The sequence below is a fragment of the Xiphophorus maculatus genome, chromosome 6 (genome assembly GCF_002775205.1).
Source record: "Xiphophorus maculatus strain JP 163 A chromosome 6, X_maculatus-5.0-male, whole genome shotgun sequence".
Classification (NCBI taxonomy): Eukaryota; Metazoa; Chordata; class Actinopteri; order Cyprinodontiformes; family Poeciliidae; genus Xiphophorus; species Xiphophorus maculatus.
Genome location: NC_036448.1, coordinates 27,153,794 through 27,176,987, shown reverse-complemented (window position 1 = coordinate 27,176,987; position 23,194 = coordinate 27,153,794). Strand labels below are relative to the sequence as shown.

Here is a 23,194-nt window from a genome sequence, read left to right as displayed (position 1 = left end):
GTCATCATTTCTGCAAACTGAGATAAGTGGGGTCAGGAGGTTGCCAGGTCCTGTACAGCAGTCAAAGTATTTATTTATTTTAATGGAAGCATTTTTTTTTTTTTTTTTAATGGAAGCATTAAATTCTTATTTTCATTTTTTTATTCTTCTTATAGTCTTTGTACAAATTGTGCATTTGAGGCTTCCTGATAGATTTATGACAGAATTAAGGTTGTTAGGCATTTTATTTAAATATGTTTCTGCAGCAAATATTTATCGAACGTACTCTGACAAAGTTAGATTCATCCATATTTAGATGCGATTCCAGGATTTTGAGTTGATTTTTGTTCCTGTTTCTGCAGAGACGTTGCTCAATCAGGGATCTGTTTCAGCGTTCCCTCCCAATGCGCTGATCTTCACTTTCTTTGACATTTCTTCACACATTGGAACATAATGTCAGTCATCTTGACAGTGTTTTTTATTTTGAAATATGAACAGCTAAAATGCAGCAAGATCTGTTTAATTTTTAACATCATATGTACAAAACTATTTTAACCAGGAAAAACAGATTTTTACACTCAAAATGGAAAAAGACAGTAAATCTGACTCATCTTTTTCCTGTACACGGGCAAAAGTTGATCCTTTTTGTTAAAGGATAGTTTAATTAAAGAGAGAGAATTTTTTAGATATATATTTTTAGTCCCTCTACCAGTCGTCCAGGCTGCATGATATCACAGCTTTGCAAGATTCTGCTAATTTTGCAAAACCTGAGATAACTGGAGGTGTACCTTTGGATGTAAAACATGTGTTGTTGCGCAACACCCCCCCCCTCCTTTCTGTCTCTACTCTCTCACTCTCTGCTTCCTCTTCTGAGAGGGGAGATGTGCTACCAGCTCTCCATCTAACGGGTTAATTGAGTTTCCTAAATCTGCCGGGATTTACCCTGTCCAGAACTGAAGTAAACTCTGTTTAAGCTGGTTTCGAGAAACGATTCGCCTGGTTTCTGACGGCCAACATCCAGGTGTCCCACCCTTCTTCCCCCTGTGAATTAGCCAGACTGAGCACCCTACAGCCAACTAGTTTCACAGAGCACACCTGTTAACGGTCGCTCGTTCTCTATTTTACAACTTGCATTTGTTATTGAACCAGGTAGGTTTTAGTGACTCGGGCGAGTCCCAAGGATGACGTTTTAAATTTGGGCTACCAGCAACCTAAAAACATTTTAAACTTTTTCCTCTCCAGAATCAAACATCACAGCTATTTTACAACCATCAAAGAACTTTAAGGTGACTCATTAACTGAATGTCCACAACATCTTTTAGATTTTCTTTATGCTAAATATTTTATTAGTAAGGCATTTTTGCAAGGGTCAGTACAGCTTAATTCAGTAGCAGAAATAATCAAATAAGTAAAATCAATCATCTAGTCTGTCTTTCCCTACTGCTGATACTAAGAACTAAAAAAAAAAGGGACCTTTGAGAGAGACGGACGGAGCCTGGCGCCTCGAACCCCAGACCTGGCACGACGACGAAGAAGGTGCTGCAGCAGGAGGAAGACGCCGATCGATGAAGGCCAGGATCTCCGCAGGTCTGATGATGAAGAAGGTGTTGCAGCAGGAGGAAGATGTTGATCGATGAAGGCCAGGATCTCCGCAGGTCTGATGATGAAGAAGGTGTTGCAGCAGGAGGAAGATGTTGATCGATGAAGGCCAGGATCTCCGCAGGTCTGATGATGAAGAAGGTGTTGCAGCAGGAGGAAGATGTTGATCGGCGAAGGCAGGAATCTCTGTGATGATTGAAGATGAAGAAGGTGCTGCAGCAGGAGGAAGATGTTGATCGGCGAAGGCAGGAATCTCTGTAGGTCTGATGAGCTTCTTCTCCGCATGGATGGTGAGGTCACACAGGACTTGGTGCTGGCAGGAAGGAAGGCACCAGTTCTTCTTCTTTGTCTTTGCCTTTGTCTTCATCTTTGTCTTTGGGGTCTGAACCCAGCCGATGAGAGAAGTGCGATTCGAAGCCACAGGTTGCAGGGCTGACGGGTTGGTCTCCATGAGCAGGACAGTCTTCGGCTCTGTGGCCCCGGCTCTTCTTCAGCTGCAGAGTTCTTTGTCCATCTCGATCTTGGCTCGAAGCTGCCCGGAGGATCCAACGAACGGTTCCTCTTTTGCACTCACCTTTTATAGGGTTTCTTTGGCTAGCACTGTTGCTGGGCTTGTTTCATTGGCTGACTGCTCAGATGATTTCATATCCATCACTGTCTTACAGACATTATGTCCTGATGTCTGTGCTAATGTCTCAGAGTTGCTCAACCTCCTGTCCATTGCCTGCACAACCTTTCACCTACTCTCTACCTCCAACATATCAGTGATGTTTAATTGCAGTTACACCTTTTACACCATTTCAAGTTCAATGTCAAAATCACATTTATATCACATTTATTTTCTTTAGCTTCTCTGATTTAGCATTCATTTATAATTTTATAACCATAACTTATATCACATTTATTTTCTTCAGCTTCTCTGATTTATCATTCATTTATGATTTTATAACCATAACTTATTAATTATACTTATTATAATCTTAATGTGAGTTATTACAGATGTTTTTCTGAAAAGAAACCAAGAATAATACATGATTCTAATTATTTAATACTAAAGTTACAGTTACTTGTTTTTCTTGTAAGTGTTCCCACAAATGTTCGTGTAAATATTATTACAAGTAAACCAATATTAATATAAGTATTTTACTTTGAATCTTATCAAATTACCAAAATGTTTAGATTTCATTCTTTAAACTTTCATGATTTAAAATAAGGAATAGTCTCAGCTATTTTTTATAAATCTGCAGGCTGGAACTTACTTCCTCTTTTTCCAGGAAACCTGCTTTTCTTGCTTCATGACTCTCTCTGACTGACTATGATTTCTTATGATTAGATAGAAAAAAGTAGAATTAAAGCAAAGTTTGCATGAGACAAAAACAACACACACAACCAGATTTATTTTATTGACACTTAAGTCTACTGTTGGGCCTAGATATCACTTGAGTGATTCATTTTAAAGATAACTTTATTTATTATTACTGTTAAACTAACTTTATTGACACTTAAGTCTACTGTTGGGCCTTGATGTCACTTGAGTGATTCATTTTAAAGATAACTTTATTTATTATTACTGTTAAACTAAAATCTCCAGCATGGGGAAGTGGGATGAGCTCGGATTTTCTTGACACATGTTTTACATGATTTACATGATTCAATTATGAATCCAATTCATAGTTGAATTGATTAGTTTCAATTCAATTATGAAACTAATCCTGGAACGTGAGAAAAAATTTGTAATATTACAAGAATAATTTCAAAGTATCACGAGAATAAAGTTAAATTGGTGACATCATGAAAAAAATTTAAAAAAAGGTAATCTAAAATTTCAAGGTTGTGTCCAAAGTCACAGGTGTCCTTCATGTTTTAGGTGTTATTCTGCTTCAATACAACTGAACTTAGTGAGGTTTTAGAAACAGTATATTAGTCACTGGGTTTAGATGTGTTGGAGCCTTGAATGCTGGTTCCTGCAAGCAGGAAGGAATGACAAACTGGGTTAGAGCTGATCTCACATCAGCTTTAAGCTTCATTATCCGAGTCAAAACTAGTATATGATGCAATGCTTCTTGTGTTATTATTTGCTTAGAAATGTGCAAATTAAATATTTGCAAACCATATGTCCAATAAATCTGCCATGAGAATAATAATTGAATAAAGTACAGAAAAGAGAAAAAAATAATCGACTTTTTTCCAATTCATGCATCGATATTTGGAAACAAAGTCTACAGAAATGATTTAAAAGTCTCATCATCCTTCTTCGTTTTAAACTCTTAGAAAATAAACTTCTTATGGAGCAGAACATTCTAGGAGCGTGAGGTTTATTGTGAAAGGTTTCAGTCGGAAGCGCTTCCGTGATGATGATGTTGTGAGCGGCCGAGCCTCCAGCAGCAGAAACGCCCTGCATCCTCTCTGCTCTCCCCCAGCATCCATCCGCCTCCTCCAGCCGGGGAGGGGCCGCTCTGGACGGCAGGAGAGACTCAGCAGACCCCGCTGAAACCGATGGCCTTTTAAACCCTCCGGAGAAAACTAAACCCAGCCGAGAAATGGATTCCCTGCCTCCCTCCTTCCTCCTCCTCCTCCTCATCGCTTCCCCGCTCTGCTCCCCTGCTGCTGCTGACAGTAGAATCGGTGAGTTTTAAATTAAAATATGATTATTAAAGACAAGCAGAGCTGGAGCTGCAGCTGCAGAGGTTGTCATTACCGAACCTGACAAATCCAGACGTGTTTGTGCTGGAGATGTGTGATCTGTGTCAACACTGGATCAGGAAGCGGCGGGCTTCACCTGAGCCGGAGAAAAACAAACACGGTGGATCTGTAATTCATTTCGCGACAATAATCCTCCGCAGATCACAAAATGTGCAAAAATATGAATATGAGCCTTCAACACCGTCAGGAAGTTGGATAAATGAAAAAATAGATGCATTTTAATATCAATTTCATGTATTTAAACTAGCTTTTAATGAAAAGCAACAATCTGAATCTATAATGAATGAGCAACAAAAATGTTAAATAATAAATTAACACACACACTCCTGCATGAAGGCGTGTGTATGCGTGTGTGGGGGGGGGGGATGGCAGGAATAATTGGAAGACACATTAACACTTAAGTTAAATGAGAAGTGGAAAAAAATGTAAACAATAAAAATTTGAATTAAAGTGAAAAAAATCTGAAATCAGTACAAGATTAATATCAAGATTTAGTTACATATAAGTCTAAATAATTAATAATGGATGGTACAAATTTAATGCATAAATTAAAATGTTTGAAAATGTGGCCAAAATGTAGTTTGTCTGAAAAATTTAAATACAAATTTTAGGAGTTGAATAAAGTTACCAAACCTCTCTGATGAAATAAGAAAAGTTTTATTTATATAAACAAGCCATGTAAACAAAAATGACTGCAGACATATTTATAAAAATGATGTTTCTAGAAAATAGAATTTGTATAAAATTTGAAATTGCAAACTGTTGCAATGAAGAGAAAACAGTTATTAGTACCAAATCAATGAAAAACGAGACGGCACACATTCCGGCCTCCGTTGTTTCTTCCTTATAGACGCAAATATTGATCGGAAATTTAACGTGCGAGTTTATGACGTCTCTGGCACGATATCATCTATTTATAGATATCTAATATTGCCCCACTGACTTCACCGTGTGGAGGCTGCAGGGTGAATGATGCAGGGAGAAGCAGCTCACAGGGAGACCCTCATCCTCATCGTCACCATCTTCATTATCCTGCGCTCTTCCTCAGATTATATAAGAAGCTCGCTGAGGGTACTGCTGCGTCAGTCTGCTGAGGAGACGAGCCACTAAAGTCATAAAGTCAAGATCTGTAGGTCATTGAAATAAAACAATGTAGATTTTATATGCAGCATGCAGTGATTTATAACTGTAGCTACTTTTCCAAACGTCCCTATGTCTGTCTCAAGCTGGTGGTCCGCGGGCGCCCCTTAGTGGTCTGCGAGGTACTGCACGTAAACGACCGTTTATGTTCCGTGACGTTTAGTTAGCGCAAAGCGCGACGCTAAGAAGAATAAGACAGGAATGGAGTCTTTGAGGAATTTTGTGAACTGAAGGAAATATATAGGATATTTATAGTGTTATTTATTTATCTTCATAATTCAAAATGTAAAAATAGAATTTAATGGGTGGGAAGTAGTGTTGCTACATAATACAACAGGTGGCAGTATGTTGCTTGAAGTTGCTTGCGGTCCGCCATTATAGAAAAGAAGAAGAGGAGGAAGCAAGTGCAGCGCTACTGTTAGCTTACCAGAGAATTGTGTTTGAAAATAACAAATGTCTTAAGACCGGGTGACTAAAAAGAAAACCTGGAGATACCGGTGGAGAGTTTCTCAGGGTGAGTTGCAGAACTTTTTTTTTTGAACACTATTACGATACATACAAGCATGCAGACCTCTGTCTGCAGTATTCTGAATGCTACATGCAGGTTGAGGCGGTGAACTGCTCCGCCCCACGCTGACTAACTGCATCTTAACATCTAAAATACAATTATTTATGTTGGACTGTCTACCGGCTGAAAGAAAAGGTTGGTTTTTGCCAAAGCAACTCGGGTATATTTTTCTGTTATTATGCTTCTAAAGTACAAATAGCCATAAATCTTTAGTGCACACAACACCTGTAGTGCAAAGAGGTTTTTTGATTTCCATGCGTTTCCTATCATTTATCAAAGCTTAGTCTCCATACTTTGAGTTTTTGTAAATAACTGAAAACGCCCTTAATAGACTTGTTCATGGTTTTATCAAGGCCAGTCACATTTATAAAACAGCTTCACCCTTCACTTTAGGAAGAAAAAAAACAATGAGTTATGAGACTAATATTTTCATTTCAGGTTGTATATATTAAAATGTTGTATTATTGCGGGGCAATTTCAAGTTAGGTGGTCCTTGAATGTTTGTTAAATGGGGTAAGTGGTCCTTGGCCTGAAACGGTTTGAGAAACACTGATCTAGATCTACATTTATGATCTAGTTTATAATGTAAATGTCTTAGCACACTTGAATTAAGACAACACTAACTTACAAGTAACTTTTCAGCAACTTATAGGAGCTTGCATTAAATCAAGAATTCCTTAAAATTGATTAAAAAAAATGACTAGTTCCACTGGCAGGTCATTTCACTTAACATGGAAAAAATATCATGGCATAGAGATAATCTGCCAATGGAGCTAGTTCTTTTTTTATATCAATATTAAATAATTACTGACCTAAAGCAGTGGTTCCCAAAGTGTGGGACGTGCCACTTAGGGGGGGCGCAGTGCCATTACAGAGGGGAGAAGGGGGGGGCAGGAAGCGGTATGAATGAATGGAAAAAAAAAAAAAGCGGTTACACAAAAGTGTTTCACTGTAAAGATGGTTTGTAGTGTGTTTTGTTGCAACCTGAAGTGTGAAATAAACTTCAGTGGAGTTTAAAAACAAAATATGTGTTTAGGTTTATGTCTGGTTGAACGATGTGTGCACCCAGTTGATTTTTTATTGTAATCCGTAGAGGGGCCCAGAAAATCTTTGGGAACCACTAACCTAAAGCAAGCTTCTCTCTCTTATTAAAAAAGTTATTTCTAAGTTAGTTTTGTCCAACTAAACAACACTTGGTAATATTTTGTGTTTTTGCAGTGTACATTTGTAACAAGTAATTCACTCAGCTTTACCACTTTGTTTTGCTTTACTTCCTATTAGTTGCTCACACATCAAGTCTGTCATTTTTGGAGAGGTAGCAGCCATGCAGCTGCAGGTCAGAGGACAGATGTTGCTCTTTCATATCAAAACAAGCCAGACATTTGAACAGGATGAATGCATGTGTGAAATAGTGGATGGATGGATGAATAAATTAAGTTTGAATGGATGCTTAGAAAGATAGATTGATGCAAACTTAGTTATGCAGGAAAAATCTGAATAATAGTTTTTAAATTCCTCTACAATGTGAAAAAATGTTTAAGTAGGTCAGCAGAAGCTTGTTGATAGAGTGATCCTCTTCTATTCAAGAGTAAAAAAAAAGGGAGAGTACAAAATTAACTCAGTTCTCTTTTGGGTGTTTCACATAGATGGTATGATATAAGCATAAAAATAAAGTAAATGTTATCATTACATTCATAAAATCAACATAATTTGTAGAAGTTTTTAAAATTCTCCTCACAAAAAGATCCTAAACTTAAGCATTTCATTAACAGTAAAAGTAAGTGGGTCACGTTGTCCCCAGTGGGTTGGGTATATAAGTTTTTAATCAAATATGACTCACCGTGACCTTGTGAAAATAATATTCGAACACTTTTTTTAAGTGGAATAATTTGGCTTCAGGGAGCCACAGCAGTGAGAAAATCATGACCTGTAGTTTCCCTGCTTTCCTCATCTTCTGTACTACATAACACTCCAATAACTGAGTCAAAGTCATTTAGAAATCCATGTAGGAGTTTATTTGATCTTAAGATTGTGATCTTGCTGTCAGATCACAATCCACTGTATTTTATGTGGATGTTTTCTACAGAATGGATCAAAATAAACTTTGATTTGCAAGGTATTGTTGTATTTTGTGATTTAGTGCAGCTGGTTGTCGTTTTTTTTTAGCATGCTCACCTGATGTGTGAGCATATTGAGTTTTTGTTGTTTCCTTTTTATTTCTTCAATTTGTGCTTTTCTCCCCTGCAACTTTGCTTTTGATTTCATTTATAATTTATTTCTGCTTTCCACTAGATCCCTACTTCCTCCTCATTAGGTCGTGCTCTGATTCAGATAACTTTGAGTAGATAGAATAAGAAAAAGTAATTAAAAATCAATTGGATGGCATTTTTAAAAATTTTGTTCACATTTTTTGTAGTTTTGCAAAACTCTGTTTAAAGACCTCGTCACGTTTATTTTTATTGCATTGTAAAAAAAAAAAACCCAAAAAACTGTTGTTTTAGGCTTCAGTTACCAATATTTTTTTTTCATAAATATGTAATTTGTATTAGTGGTGAGGTCCTGACCGCTCAGATGGTGTTTGTGTGGTAAACACTGTCCCAGCCGCTGATTCAGTTTCCTTCTGGTTTCCTTCTGGACTGAAAGATGGGGACAGGCTCAGCTGTGGGACTTCTTAATCATTAACTTGGACCTAAATAAGGCCGACACTGCTTGATCTGGTGTGACCGTCACCTAGGCAACGCTCATTACCATTTCATATGTGATGACTTGCTGGCCAGCTCGGTGGAAAGCTGCAGAGTTGCTGAATGAGTAAAAATATCTGATTTACCTAGAGTTTCTGAAGGAGATGATTTTAGTAAATATAGTTAAATAAAAAGTTAACTAAAGGTAAACAGTAGATGTATGTGAATACAGAAGCAAGTCAAAAGCAGAAACAATCAGAACAACTCAAGACAGGACGATATTCTCAGAGGTTATGTTTGTTTTAACTGGTTAAATGACAAAGCAAGACATAAACTACAACCAGATTTTTAGAAACTAGATTGAATTTACGATCCTGAGTCAGTTCTCTGCAGAACCACCTTTCATTGCTGCTGCAGATCTTTTGAGGGTTAACTCTGCCATCTTCACAATTTACCACCTGAAATTCACGTTTGTTTTTTGCATAACACATAAATCTTTGATTGATTTGAAGAGCAATTATGAACAGTAATATTGAAGTCTTAATAAAAGATCTGGGTTTGGATTAGGCCACTTTAACACACACATTCTCCTCTCTACCTGTAGCTGTGACTCTTCGTTTAGGATCGTCTGACTTGACAGTAAACCTCCACCTCTAAAAGATTTTCTTCTTGGATTGCTACCTATAAACAAAGAAGCATTCCCTCAGGATAATTCTGCCATCACCATGTCTCAAGTGAGGTGAATTTTACACTTAGCATTCAGGCCGCAAAGCTTAGTTTTGTCTCATCTGACCAGAGGACCTTATGTCAATGTGTCTCCTACATAGCTTGTAGCAATCCGAGCTGCAAGCTACAAGCTACAGTTCCTTTTCTGGCTTTCTTCTCGGCTCTCGCCTATAAAAGGAAGGTTTTGTAGATTGCTTGTTGTCCCGTTGATGAATATTCCCAGCTGACCTCCACTGTCACCATGGCTGCTTATATAATTAATGCTCTCCTCTCCCTGTCGGTCAGGTTAGGTTTGCTGTTGTGGCCTTGGAGTAGTAAAAGTTTAAGTGATTTTCATTTTTATATAAACTTCTGTGAAATGCTTTAGATTTGTCTTTGTGCTAACAAGACTATTGTTTTCTAGACCTGTTAGCTTCCAGGGATAATGTGTTTATTATCACATTATTATGTGGGCGACTGTGGCTCTTTGGTAGAGTAGTCGTCTTGCGATCGGAAGGTTGTAGGTTCGATTCCAGCTTCCTCCTGCCACATGTCGATGCGCCTCTGGGCAAGGCCGATCTGCGTATCGGTTTATAAATGTGTGTTTGTGAGTGCGACTGGGTGAATGTGACTCTAGTGTAAAGCGCTTTGAGTGGTCAAAATAACTGGAAAAGCGCTATATAAGTTCAGTCCATTTATCATTTTATCTTTAAAAAGTGTTGCACATTAATAAAACTTGTTAACATTTAACTGCTGTTCCATTTATGGTTTACTTTGCCGTTCCATTTATGGTTTACTTTAAATAGCTGAATAGCTAACAGTTCGTTGATGTTGAAACCGATGGCTTTAGAGGAAAACTTGTCACTCATGAGTTCTGCTGCCAGCTGCTTTTCTGACTGTGTTGACTGAAATCTCTGTGTTCTGGTTTCCAATCAAAGCTCCAGCAAACATGCATCCGTTCTGAGTGTGTTGCTCTGTTTGGCCCTGCAGGGTTTGCTCCTGCTTTTCTGTGATACTGGTAACTCTTGGAAGTTTACACGTTAAAATAGTTTCCACACAACAGAGAATTTTGAATGTTGAAAGTTTTTACTTTACATGCATATACATGAAGGATCCCATGGTTTGCTTTTTAGTCAGTAAGGTTTTATCTTAACCTTGTTGAGATCAGAGGATTCCAATAAGAGCAAGTCTGAAAACAAAGCCTAAAGCTTGGTATAGCAATAAAGGAAAAAAGAATCACAAGAAATGAATGTGAGAGGGCGTGACGGATGAATATTTTGTTGCTTTGAAAGACAGAAATCTGCCAATTTAAGCAGTCTGGATGAGCAACATCTTATACAGAAATGGATTTCTCTGCAAAATTGCCAAGTGCAGCTTTTACTGCTAAATGCTTCACTTTTTTATGCTTGCCTTAATGTTCTGGTTGCATGTTGTTCTGATTGATCGTTTCTGCCAGAGCTGCCACCCAGGATAATTGGACGTTTAAAAGGAGGCCAACAGAGTGAGAGCCTATTCTTTGTGCAGTAACACGGACATGGACGACATGCAGTTGGCCGGTTTTACCATCCATGGGGAAATGCTTTGATAGTTCATTAGAAAAACTGAAAATGAAACTACAAAGTTGGTAAAAACTTTTTAGTGACTCTGGTTTCTCATCTTTTAGCCAGAAACATAAACACAGAGGAAACGATGTGTTTTCAGGAGAAATCTGAAAATAGGAAGGAATTGATCAGAAAGAAGGTCTGAAGGAGTTTCACACCAAATATATTTGGCTTTGTGTTTTTCTCTGAGTTCTGTTCCTCTTGGCAAATAAATTTTTACATTACTGCCCCCTGTGGTGGTAGCTGTGCATTACGGCCAGTTTCCTTTAGAATCAAGATGTCTGTTTCTAATTGAACTTTAGAAAACTTTGGAGTGACTGGCTCAGTGGGTAGAGGACTTTTCTTCCAATCGGAAGGTTCTGGGTCCAATTCCAGTTATCACATGTTGTTGTGACCCTGGACAAGTGCTTTGGGTGGTCAATATAATGGGAAAAGTGGAATTGCTTAAATATACGTACACTATATAAAGAGATGTTTGATGTCTGTATTTTCCAAATAATTAACTAAAGACAGAAAATGTTTTCTTGAAGTCAAAAATATGCACATTTATTGATAATTTTATGCAATCTAAGCATATTTTACTGCTGCCACCAACTGTTTTGGAGGGGAACTGCAGGCATTGCTATCCACTGGCTCTGACCCTGGACTAAACTTTGCTTGTTCTAGATAACTTAAAATGACTTCAATTATTTTGATTCGCTGAATTAAAAAACTGAAAGAAAAAAGAATGAGTTTTTTAAAAATATATATTTTTCTCTTCAAATTCAGTATTAAAAGGCAATTCTGTCAAATACTTTCACTATTCAGACATTCATCTAATAATAATGTCCTGATCATACTAACATAAAAAAGAAAAAATTGTCTGTTTTCTATGTTGGACAATGAGGGGAAAATGTATTATTTCTTCATGTTTATGTTTCTATCCACCTCCAACAGAAACATTTATTTTTTCGTCATTAAAGGTTCTTGCAGATTATTTAAAAAGGTTAAAAAGGAACTGTCAAGTCTTTGGACAAAATAGAAAATATTTTTAATTATCTGCTTCACAAAATGTAAAACGAATCTATTCAAGGTCACCACTCTGAGTCAGACCGTCAGATTTCTCCCCCAGGTGAAGCAGGTGTTTGACACAAGTCGACAGACGGCACTGTGGGAAATGTAGTGCTTTTAAAGGCCTTGCCAGGAGGCTGTGGCCTGACTGCCGCCGTTCCCTCACAGAGTGAAACTGATTGAATCGTGGCCGTCCTGGCAGCGGTCCACAGCACAAAACTGGTTGCAGAGAAAGGATGAAAAACCAAAGCAGGAACTTTGAGTGGAGAAAAATAATGGAGCTTCATCTGGGTGCTGAAATGCTCAGATTTAAGATGAAATATGGAAAATAATGTTTTTGTAGCACAAAAGGCAGGTTACATTAGAAGCAATGCTATTCTATTTTATACAATATCTTTATTGTTCTACATAATTATGAATTAGCTTGTTTGTGGTTTAAAAGCACTTATTCAGCTCAGACCATGCTGTCCAAAGTTTGGCCCTTGAAATTATTTTGTTCAGCCGCTAAACACAAGTCAACAATAGTCAAAATTTGGCCAACAAATTAGAAAAGAAATCTGAAAATTGTCTGTTTTTTTTATTAAGGAAACATTCTGAAGCCCTTTTTAAAATATAATTTTAGATTTTTTAATGATGTATAGATTTAATAAAAATGTTTTTTTTGAGTAGGTTAAACTAAAACTGCTGCTTGATCCATGACAGGTCATTATTTTAAATAAGATTTAGTTTTTAATATCTCACCTAGTTAAATAAATAAAACAACCACAATAAACACATTTTTGGCTTTTTTTATTATTTAATGAATTTCATGGCCTGCCAGTAATTTAAATTAGCCAGTTTTGGTCCCCAGAACAAAAAGTTTGGACACTCAGATTGTCTTTATTTAAAATGTGTTGCTCAGTCACACAAAAACAGCTGAAAAACAAAATCATATTTGAATCAATCCCCTTCACTTGTCTTTGTCTTAAACCAGCTCTTAGACTGGGACATAAATGTAAACTGTAATTAATACATTTCTCTGCTGGTAAATATTCTGATGGAAGTCAGAAGACCTTCCTTCTGCCAAAATAGGCTTACAGCGTTCCTCTTTCCAATATTATAATTCCTTTTTATTCTGGGTAAGCCACTTTGGATTTCTTTCCCATCTCATGTATTTTTGCTCTTTTAATTCGGCTCTGCAGGAATTAATCCAAACACTACACCAGTGGCTCAATGCTTTGCTAATGAAAGTCAGATTTCTGCTTTCAGTGAAGCATGAACATGTTTATTTATACTGTTGTCCACAAATAAAACAAACCGTTTTTCATTTCAACGACATGAAAAAGCTTATTGTAAATGATTTCCATAAATACATCTTTACTGGAGAAAGAAGCCGTCACAAACTAATTCATGTTTGCTTTCATTTGTCATGTAGCTACATGCAACAGAGTAGTTCTTGGATTCATATATTGATTGCCCTAGAGGATTATTTTATAGAAATAATTCTGTTTTCTATATTTACATGAAGCAATTGTTTGTTATAACCTTAACTTGAATGGAGATTGATTTACCAAATTGGTAGAAAAAAACATATTTTTAAGATCTTATTGCAAAAACTTGGATTTAACTTTCAGACTTATTGGTGACAGAATAATTAATATTTTTAAAAACTTTTCCCTCTTTTAATACTCCATGGACCTGCACCTATTAATGTTTCAGCATTCTTAGGTGTTTTTGTGGAATGCGACGGTGTTGGAAAGTTACAAAAAATAAAAACTGTAATTTCTTTGAGTTCATTATTTTTATGCTTGCAAAATTGAAAATAAAGATTTTTTTCTCTTGAGTAAAATGGGATTTTTCTTTCTGTAGACTATAGGAAGTAAGCCATACTTAATGGGGAAAAAACACTGTTTTGAGTGTTAATGGGCTACAAGAGCTGACTGAAATGAGATTTTAATACATTTGACCTTATCTCTTTTTTTTTTTTTACATAATCACATTTTTAGTCTTATGAATCCTTCAGATTTTTGTGTGATTCTCTTCCTTCTCCACCTCATTAAATTCTGTTATTATTTGAAAATGACCCCAGAGGTCAGCGAGTTCACTCCCACATTAATGATCAGGACAGGAATGAAAACAGGATTGAAAAAGCTTCCTTAGAATCATAAAAACACATTTGTGGATGTTTGAAGGCTCTGGTTAATTAAACATGACAGTTTTTGCAAACTGAGTTCTTGTTTGAGGCTAAAATTCAAGGATTAGCTGTTTTTACTAAAGTTGAGATCAGTGTGCGCCCTGCAGCTTCTCTCTTTGCCGCCTGCAGCAGTTTGCAGGCTCTCAGGTGTGAACATGTGCAGCTGTTTGATAGTGAAACCAGGAGCCTGGCGGTCGCTGGAACTCTTTGATCCCTGAAAAGACGGAGAATTTTTTCTGAGAGCAGCAGGTGTTGCCATGGTTACAGCATCTCTGATAATTTGCTCGTCCAACCCGACGCTTGTTAATCTTGTGGCAGCCGGTTTTTCTTTTGCATTGATGTTTATTCTCAGGCTAACCTTAACAGCCTTCGTTTCTATAATCAGACGGATTGATTTCTGAAAGCTTTTTTTTGCACAGTTTTAGGTTCCTATTCACAGCTTTTCAAGTTAAAGTTAATAATCACTTTGAATAAAAAGTGACGATATAAACACTTTAATTTAGATGTTTGCTGAATAGTTACAGATTTTTTCCCCAGAGCATAATAAGCTTTAAACAGACAACACACACACCAGGTGGACTTTACTAATACATATTCATTTTTTCAGATTTTTAGAGATAAGATAAGATTTATTTGTCATTGTCATCAACAGATTACAACGAGATTGAGATTTGCTTGACTCGAGTTAAGATGCAGGTTATGTGTATATACATAATATACAAAGATAAAGAAATAAATAGTACAAAATGAGAAATAAATAGACATCAGAAGATGGTTGCAGCGCCTGGTGGTGTCGCAACAGAATTTACATTTTTAACAAAGTGGTGTCAAGAGCAGAAGTTCTTATGCCTTTGAATTTAGTGCCATGATTGCCATCGGGTAAAAACTGTTTTTTAGGCGATTTGTCCTGGTTTTATTGTGAAAGTTTAAAATCAGGTTTTAAAGGGTCAGTATAATGTGCTTTCTAGGCACATAGTGCCATTTTATAGCATAATCAAGTAACTATGTTACCTTCAGTTGTTATAAAAAATGCTGAATATATCAAATATGACTGAAAATAAACTTTTATTTGTAATTTAACAACTTGAAATTGGGCCTCTGTGTCTTTAAGAAGTTCCTGGTCTTTCTGAAACTCCACCTTCAGGAAGTCATCACAACATGGCTCCTCTATTAACCCTTTAGCAATGTTTTTAATAGCATTTCACTGAGAAGTAGCTCCTATAATGAGCTGAGCAGTTCTACCAGGTGTTTGCTAATTGCTGCTGGCTAGTCTGAAGGAGCTGAGTAGGGAAGTCACGGAGAAGACCTGCTTTGTGATGATGTAGCGTTCCAAAAAGTTAATTTTACATAACATGACCCCCTAATTTTCTTTTAGTATATTGTATTTTTAAAAAATTTTCATAACTGAATTAAAACTCCATCTTTGTTTCAGCTCAGTTTATTCACAAAATATACTAAAGTCCAATTCTGTCCAATAGCATCCAAAACAATCAGATTGAAAGACTATAAATCATCATAAGAATGAAACCAGTGTGTATTGCATGATGGAGATTTTCAGAAATAAGTCCGGATCCAGAAAGATTTCAGTTTGTTTTATGGAAGCAGATTAAACAACAGCGATTGTGTCCTGCTCTCTGCCAGGTCTCCTGTAAGCGGAGCAGAATAAAATATGGCCGACTCTTCTTCTCTCCCCAGAGAGCTCTGAAGGAGCCTGCCTGATGCATCATTCTGTTCTTCCTCACCCCAGAGTTAATTTAGGATAACTGCAAGCATTTACTGCCCACAGCTGACGAATGTAGCAATAAGAAGCTGCAGCTGAAAACAGAGATGATGTCTTAGTAAGTCATTAACTCTCATATTGCTGTCTGGAAATAATAATAAAAAAAAACAATCTGAAATTGGGTTAGAAAGTTTTGGAAATGGATTCTTTTATGGAGGAACTAAAGAGCAGGTGTAGCTGACTTGCTGTGTCTCATTTCAGACATACAGGTCTAATAAACAACATTAAGTTATTGTTTTTTATAAGTATGCATCACTGCATACAAATCTCCTATTTGATCTCCTAATATTCTGCCACAAATGATATGTGATTCAGCATTAAAAAAATAAGGCAGGTTGGTATAAATTTAGTAAACTGACCCGTTTGCATCTTATTCTTCTGTTTCTCTGACAGGTTGCCTGTTTGAGAACGAGTTGTGTTCTTCATACGAGATCTGTGTCAACGGTAAGAAATCTCATCTTCAAATGTTTTCAAAAAGTTTCCAAGAAGCTTGTTGATCTTTTCCACTTTATGTCATTATGGAAAATACTTGAATGTCAGAATTTAAGTCAAATTTGTTTGCATAGAACATTTCAGAAACAATCATGAAGCAAGAAATAAAGACACATTAATGCTAATGATAGGCTGTAAACTGGTGGGTTTTAGCCTTGATTTAAAGTCAGTGTTTTGGATGTTTTTCAGTTTTCTGAAAGTTTGTTCCAGATTTGCGGTGAATAGAAGCTGAATGCTGCTTCTCCATGTTTGTATATTGAACTCTGAACCCTCTGGAAATGCTGTTTTTGCATCATTTTTCTGAGGCAAAGTGATTGTACAGCAAAATATACTAAAAAGAATTAATCCTTTCTTTTTAGTATAAAACATTTTTCATTTTTTCTTTACCTCTCACTCTTTATTGTAATTTTGGTCCATTTCTCTTTCCAATGTTTCAATCTTCTGACCTTTGCAGCTTCCTTACGGTCCCACCATAGAGCTTTGATCATTCAGTACTTTGACTAGGCCATTGTAGTACCCCTATTATTTTCTTTTTAAGCCATTCAGTTGGCCTCATATTTGACTCCAGAATCCATTGAAAAACCCAAATCATCACCGCTCCAGTTCTCTTCTTGACACTTGTGGTTTTGTGTTTTTTAACTACATTTTTTGATGTGTGGTTCATTTTTAAAAAGAAGCCATATTGTTTGTCTTTTAATTGCTGTCTTGTCATTAACTTTAATATTTAGCATGGTAATGTAGCCATATTCAGATCCTACAGTTTTCTGGTTATAATTGTGTTTGGCCACATCCAAAGTGTCGGCATCCTTTGTTTACGTCCAGATTTACTGTGTGTGGCTTCTGCTGGTGCAGTGATGATGCATGTCCAATGTCAGTGACATAAAAGTCAGATAAAATGCCACATGACATTCAGACTGCAGCCGCTTTGAAAACTGTTGGATACATATCTGGTTTAGTTCCACATATGGAAGTGACATAAATCACCTAAGGCCAGTTCATGTAAAGAGTTTGATTCAAGATGAGTCAGCCAGAAATCAATTTTTTGTTTTTTTATTTATGGTTGTGCAGATATTTTCCATTATAAGGTGTACATACCTCAAAATTTTCCTGTTCTGTCCTCTGGAGTCATGAGAATTACTGAAAATTTGCAAATGAAACTGAAAACATAAAATAAATTTGTAGAAATCTTTTTTATTTATGGGAACTTTTTAAAAAAAAGAAAAGAAAAAAAAGCTTACCTTTTTGTTAAATCAGTGCTGATTATCAGGATTCAGCTGTTGAACTTGTAAACACAGCAGAGCAGAACTCTTATCAGAATCTGAGCCAACAGAGATAACCGAACATCGCAGTCTGTTGTCTGTTATTGGTGGAGAAGCCTGGATCCAGCTGTATCTTTGCTGTAAATTCATTAGCTCCCTCATTTCCCGTATTGATTGCGTTCTTTTCAGATGCACCCATAATCTTGTTCCAGTGAAGTAGGAGCGGAGAGAGAAGGATGCAGGTTGTTTCGTGTGGTGATGAAATCATTGTCTCCAGTGGGGAATGTTATTTTTAGCGGAGCTAAAGGCTAGCTCTCTGTCTGTGTTGTGACCTTTTTATGTCACCCACACGTCTTTAGCCCTAAATATTTCATCACACACTGAGGAAACCCTTGGAAAGAAACTCTGTTTTAGAAAATGCACAGAGAGAAAGACCAAGTTTACTCTGACTGTTGAAACATAAATTGAAAGCAGCAAATTTGGTATAGCTTGTTTTAGATGAAAAGCCAACAGTAGCTGGGTTTCCATTACAAATGTGCAAAAAACGTTTATATTTTGCTAATGTCAAAAAAAATGACTATTTCATAATTGCAATTAAAATCATGAGTTCACACCAATAAATCGGTAAAAAAAAAAGTGCAGAACCCTCATCTTCGTCTTTTCCGCAAATCTAAAATCCAGTTGTTGATCTTTTGAGTCGTGCGATGAGCCAAAAAATTTCCATTGCAGTTTTACGATTTAAAATAAATATTTCTATTCAACCGACTGCAAAAGTGTTTTATTGAAAAAGTGAGAATTACTGTGTTTCCATTAAGCAAATGTATTTTTGTAACTGCAATTTGCACAATTATATTTACACACGTTGCCGTTTGAAACAGCCAATCAGATATCAAGGTCTCACATAAACTAATTCTATATTTAGTAAATTACTTGTATTGAATTCCAGTTTTAATAAATTCATGACATATTTAAATAACTCTTTCATAAGTTGTGTATTTATTGTAATTTGACACTCTTCACTCTATGTACTTGTTCACCTAGATTTTAATCTTTTATTATCAAATTCTCTTTTGTTTCTGTTTCCTCTCAGTTCCCATCCCGCCTCATCACAGTGGGATAAAAAAGTGTCTGTGAGAGTTTCAGAACATTAATCCACTAGATTACGTTTTAAACATCAACAGCATCCAGGCACAGAATCACCTCTGCTTTATAGTTTATCCTTTTGCAGCACTTTTAGGTCGCTATAGGGTTTTAAAGAGAATAAAATCACTTGTAAAACCTCTTGGCCTCAAAAGCTGAAGAACACATTTAATTTGAGTCTTGCAAACATTGTTTGTTCAAGGATTTTGGCCATAAAATGTCCTTTAATCAGCTTTAGAGTGCAAATACTGTATGTTTTCATGTTTTTCCACATGGAAATGCATAGAAAGCTTAACCTGAAAATATGTTTTGATTACTGAAATCTTAAGGGATTTCAGCTGCTTTGTAGCTTTTAATTTAGTGTTTTTCAGCTTTTCTTTATTAGAAACTCTCTGTCTCTGCACATCATTAGTAATTAGGCTCAAGTGTTTTGTTTTCGAAATTTGCAGCAGAATTTCAGTTTTTAATTTGCTGATTGTCATAAAATGGGGAGAATTGTAATAATTCAGTGGCGAGCTTCACTAAGCTTTAATTCAGCTTTACTGGCAAATATTTACTTCTGTTTTCAACCACTCAGAGCATGTAGCTGTAAAGTATAAAAGTATAAACTTTATTAAAATAAAATATTAGGGAGGTCGATGCAGGGTCCTCTGTTGAAAACAACTTCAACTCTAAATTCCTAATTCAACCATCAAGGTAAAATCATGTAAATGTTTCTGTTCACTGTTTTGGACTTGGATGTTTTTTTATCTGATGCAGCTGGAGGTTTCCTCTGAGGTCCTGAAGGATCTGCTTTTCATCCCATAGATTGTTTTTACAGGTTTGGTGCTCATATTGTCACATTGTAAATTTAATAGCATTGTCTACAGTTAAAGAATGATTGCAAATGACACGTAATGTGTTATATAAGTATTTGGGGAAAAAAGGGCCTCAGCTAATAGTTCATAAGTATCAGTCAGTTATGTGTCTGTAAGATAAATAACGGCTGAAGATTTGGTCTTCAAACTGAATTTTTCTGGTAAAAACAACCATTTTTTCCATTTATATATTTACTCTACATACATCTGGTTTATTTTGACTGGTGGGCTTCATTTAGAGATTACAGATGGAAATGTTTACATCTAATTTATCTGATAAAACGGCCTTCAACTCATGGTAGTATGAGCGTGGAAGAACATATTTATAAATGCATGTAATAACTGTAAAATGCATTTTGATTGAAATCTTCAAAGTTATGCAGCAGTAATGCTGGCAGATGAGTTTATCCACAAAAATTAAAAATCGGCTTTAGAAAAAAAAAAAATAAAATAACGGTTTGTGTTGTAAAATATTTGTAGCGGCCTTCGATTTAAAAAAAGGAGGAATAAACTTTAAAAACCAGCAGCTTGGGGCGTGCCGTGGTGGCGTAGCGGTCAGCGCGACCCGTATTTGGAGGCCTTGAGTCCTTGACGTGGCCGTCGCGGGTTCGACTCCCGGACCCGACGACATTTGCCGCATGTCTTCCCCCCTCTCCTTCCCAGTTTCCTGTCAGCCTGCTGTCATATAAGGGGCACTAGAGCCCACAAAAGACCCCCTGGAGGGGTACATAAAAAACCAAAACAAAAAAAAAAACCCAGCAGCTCTACTTATCATGGCGGCCACATTTGAGCAAACACTGCAGAAATATCTGCCTCATTACAGAAAAAACATTCACCGCCTTCATCTGATCCAATTACACAGACTGACTGGATTAGTAATCCAGATTTAATCTCCATGTGAAGAGACTTGCTTGGTTCTGGAACGTTTGGTGGTGGTTTTAATGGCCAAGTCCAGATTAGAAACACAAACATTTTTTATGATAATCATATAATAGTAAAGTAGTGCCTTAATTGGCTTTCTACAATAATCTACTGTATTTATTGGTTCTTATTGTGTAATTCCAACCCTTTCTGCCCATCTGTCATCTTTAACGTCCAGGCTTTCTGGTGAAAATGTCGAGCTGCGGATCAGTCAGAGGTTCCTGACCTTTTCTCCTTTTGTATCTGCTCACATTGAGTCTTGAGATGGAAAAAAGCCAAAGGTCACAGGGGTCAACTAGACATCACAAGCACTGGCTACTACATTATGATCTATATTTATTTATTTATTGAACTATTACATTAATCTCAAAATGTCAGCTTCCCCTTTTTGGATCTTGCAGGCAGAGGTCATCATGAACATGTTGTCCATGTAACTGATGACGTTTTTTGAGCGACTTCTACATTTTCAGTTGCTTTATTTAGAAACAGTTCATGTATTTAAGTCTTTTTTTGATGGAAATCTTACCCCGCTTTACAAAAAAGTTCATACATTCAACATTTTCTATCTTTTGTTGCATTGGAGCAACAAACTCTAACGTCATTTATTATTATCTTATGAGATCACCTGACAGGAAGTAGTTGTTTATTTTTGAAGTGGATACAAATAGTCAAATTATGAAAAGTATCGTTTGCATTTGTATTCTTCCCTCTTTTACTTAGATACCCTGAAATAAAATACAGTGCCATCTGAAGTCACCTATTTTCATGAAGATAGTCGGGGGGGTTAATCAACTATTTACAATTTCATACAAACCTTTCAGGACACCAGTTACATAGAAATTAGGGCCAGGACTTTAATGTGTAGCAATTAATTGATTGCAAACATTGCAATTCACGCAATAAAAAATTTTAATCAAGTCCCACCACTAATAAAAACTTTTTTTTTGTAAATGCACATAATAGCTGCATTTAATCTTTTAATCATCATTTGATTTTTATTTACACCCCCAAGGAAGCAAAAAATGGAGGAAATAGTAAAACTTTCTGCTTATTGAAGAATCAAACTCTGCTGGCTTTGAACTTCATGAAAAAAAAACACCAGAAAATTTGTGAAAGAACCACAATACCTGTAATAAATAGAAAGTTCATATTTAGCCTTTAACAAATTACAGCCATCATTAATCCAGATTTTACATACTTATTGCAATAAAAGTAATTTTTCCCTATTTTCCAGAACTTTAGTGATTCTCCAGAACCATGTATGATCTTGTTAGGTGCGTATTAGAGGCTCTGTTTCTGTAGAAATCCTCAGAGCTGTTAGCTTGTCCTTCATGAACCAGATGAACTTGAATTAGGCTCTTTGTTAGAGGATAATCCTGTTATCAGGACTTGATTGCCCTTCTCACACATCATTTGTCCCTAAACCGCCCAAACATGACGTTTGAATGCAAAAATTAAAATGTTTCCTTAAATCAATAAAAAGTCAGTGACACTGTAGAATATAAATGTCAGGTTGTGCATTAATCACCAAGTCATCTGTTTGTGCATTTTCTTATTTCACATTTTATTTTGTCAGGCATGACTGATGAGTCAAACTTTGATCACTCAAAGGTCATTCCTGATTTTTAAATCAGCAGCAGCTTCTGTTTAAGATGGAAGTGGTCGCTCAGCAGCACGGATACCGAGTCATACGCCAGGTGTGACCCAATCGCCAACATCACATCATCACATTTTAGTTCTTAATGGGTTTTGTCATTAAATACTAAATATAGTGAATGCACACAATGCAGTGCAAAAACTCAAAATCGTACCAAGTGTTTTTAATCTAGTTTAGAGAAAATATCTTGGGACACTTAAAATAAAAAAAAATTTAACTCACAAATAACTTTTCTGCAAGAAATAGAAACTTGTTTAAGGTCAATAATTTCTTAATATTGATTTAAAAAGTTCTACTTCCGCTTACAGTTGGGCATTTATCGTATTGTTTATCATTTATTGTAAAAAATTTCTTATAAAAATTTTGATTTATCTTTGTCACAATAAATTTGACTAAACTAAACTAAAAAACCCTAAATTTTCAAGATAATTTTTTGTATTTTCTCCAGCGTGTTCAATGAGAGTGTGAATAAATATAAATTTTTATGTTTTTCCAGAGGAGTGTTTGTGCTTGTGGGGCTGTGGTCATACAGTCACGGCCATACAGTTACCTAAAACAGATGCAATAAATAGTTCTCATCACAATATCACCACAAAATGTAGTTATAAAACTTTAAGTCCGTATCATCCACCCCCAGTTACACTGGCTCATTACTCCACCTATAAGACATTTTCTGTGTTAAACACATTTTAAATCAAATTGTGCACTGAGGCTGTGACCAGATAAAATGTTAGCTGTGATCCACGTTAGGAGACAGTTTGGAAACAAACGGCTCTCTGATTCTCCTCACCTAATCTGGGCTGCCTCGATTAGCTGTGAGAGACCAGAAGCCCTGTAGCGGGCGTTGCCATGACAACAGTGTGAGAGGCGTGCGGCTCGACTGTCTCAT

General features: G+C 36.3%; 1 protein-coding gene across 1 annotated transcript in view; it reads left to right on the top strand.

Moving 5' to 3' along the window:
• Positions 1–3,924: 3,924 nt before the first annotated feature.
• The window catches only part of LOC102226630 (receptor-type tyrosine-protein phosphatase N2-like), a 185,846-nt gene continuing 166,576 nt past the window's right edge, over positions 3,925–23,194 (top strand). The window contains exons 1-2 of the mRNA XM_023335461.1: positions 3,925–4,203; positions 16,373–16,423. Coding sequence (XP_023191229.1) covers positions 4,119–4,203; positions 16,373–16,423 — 136 coding nt within the window. The 5' untranslated portion in view covers positions 3,925–4,118. The remainder of the gene's footprint in view (positions 4,204–16,372; positions 16,424–23,194) is intronic.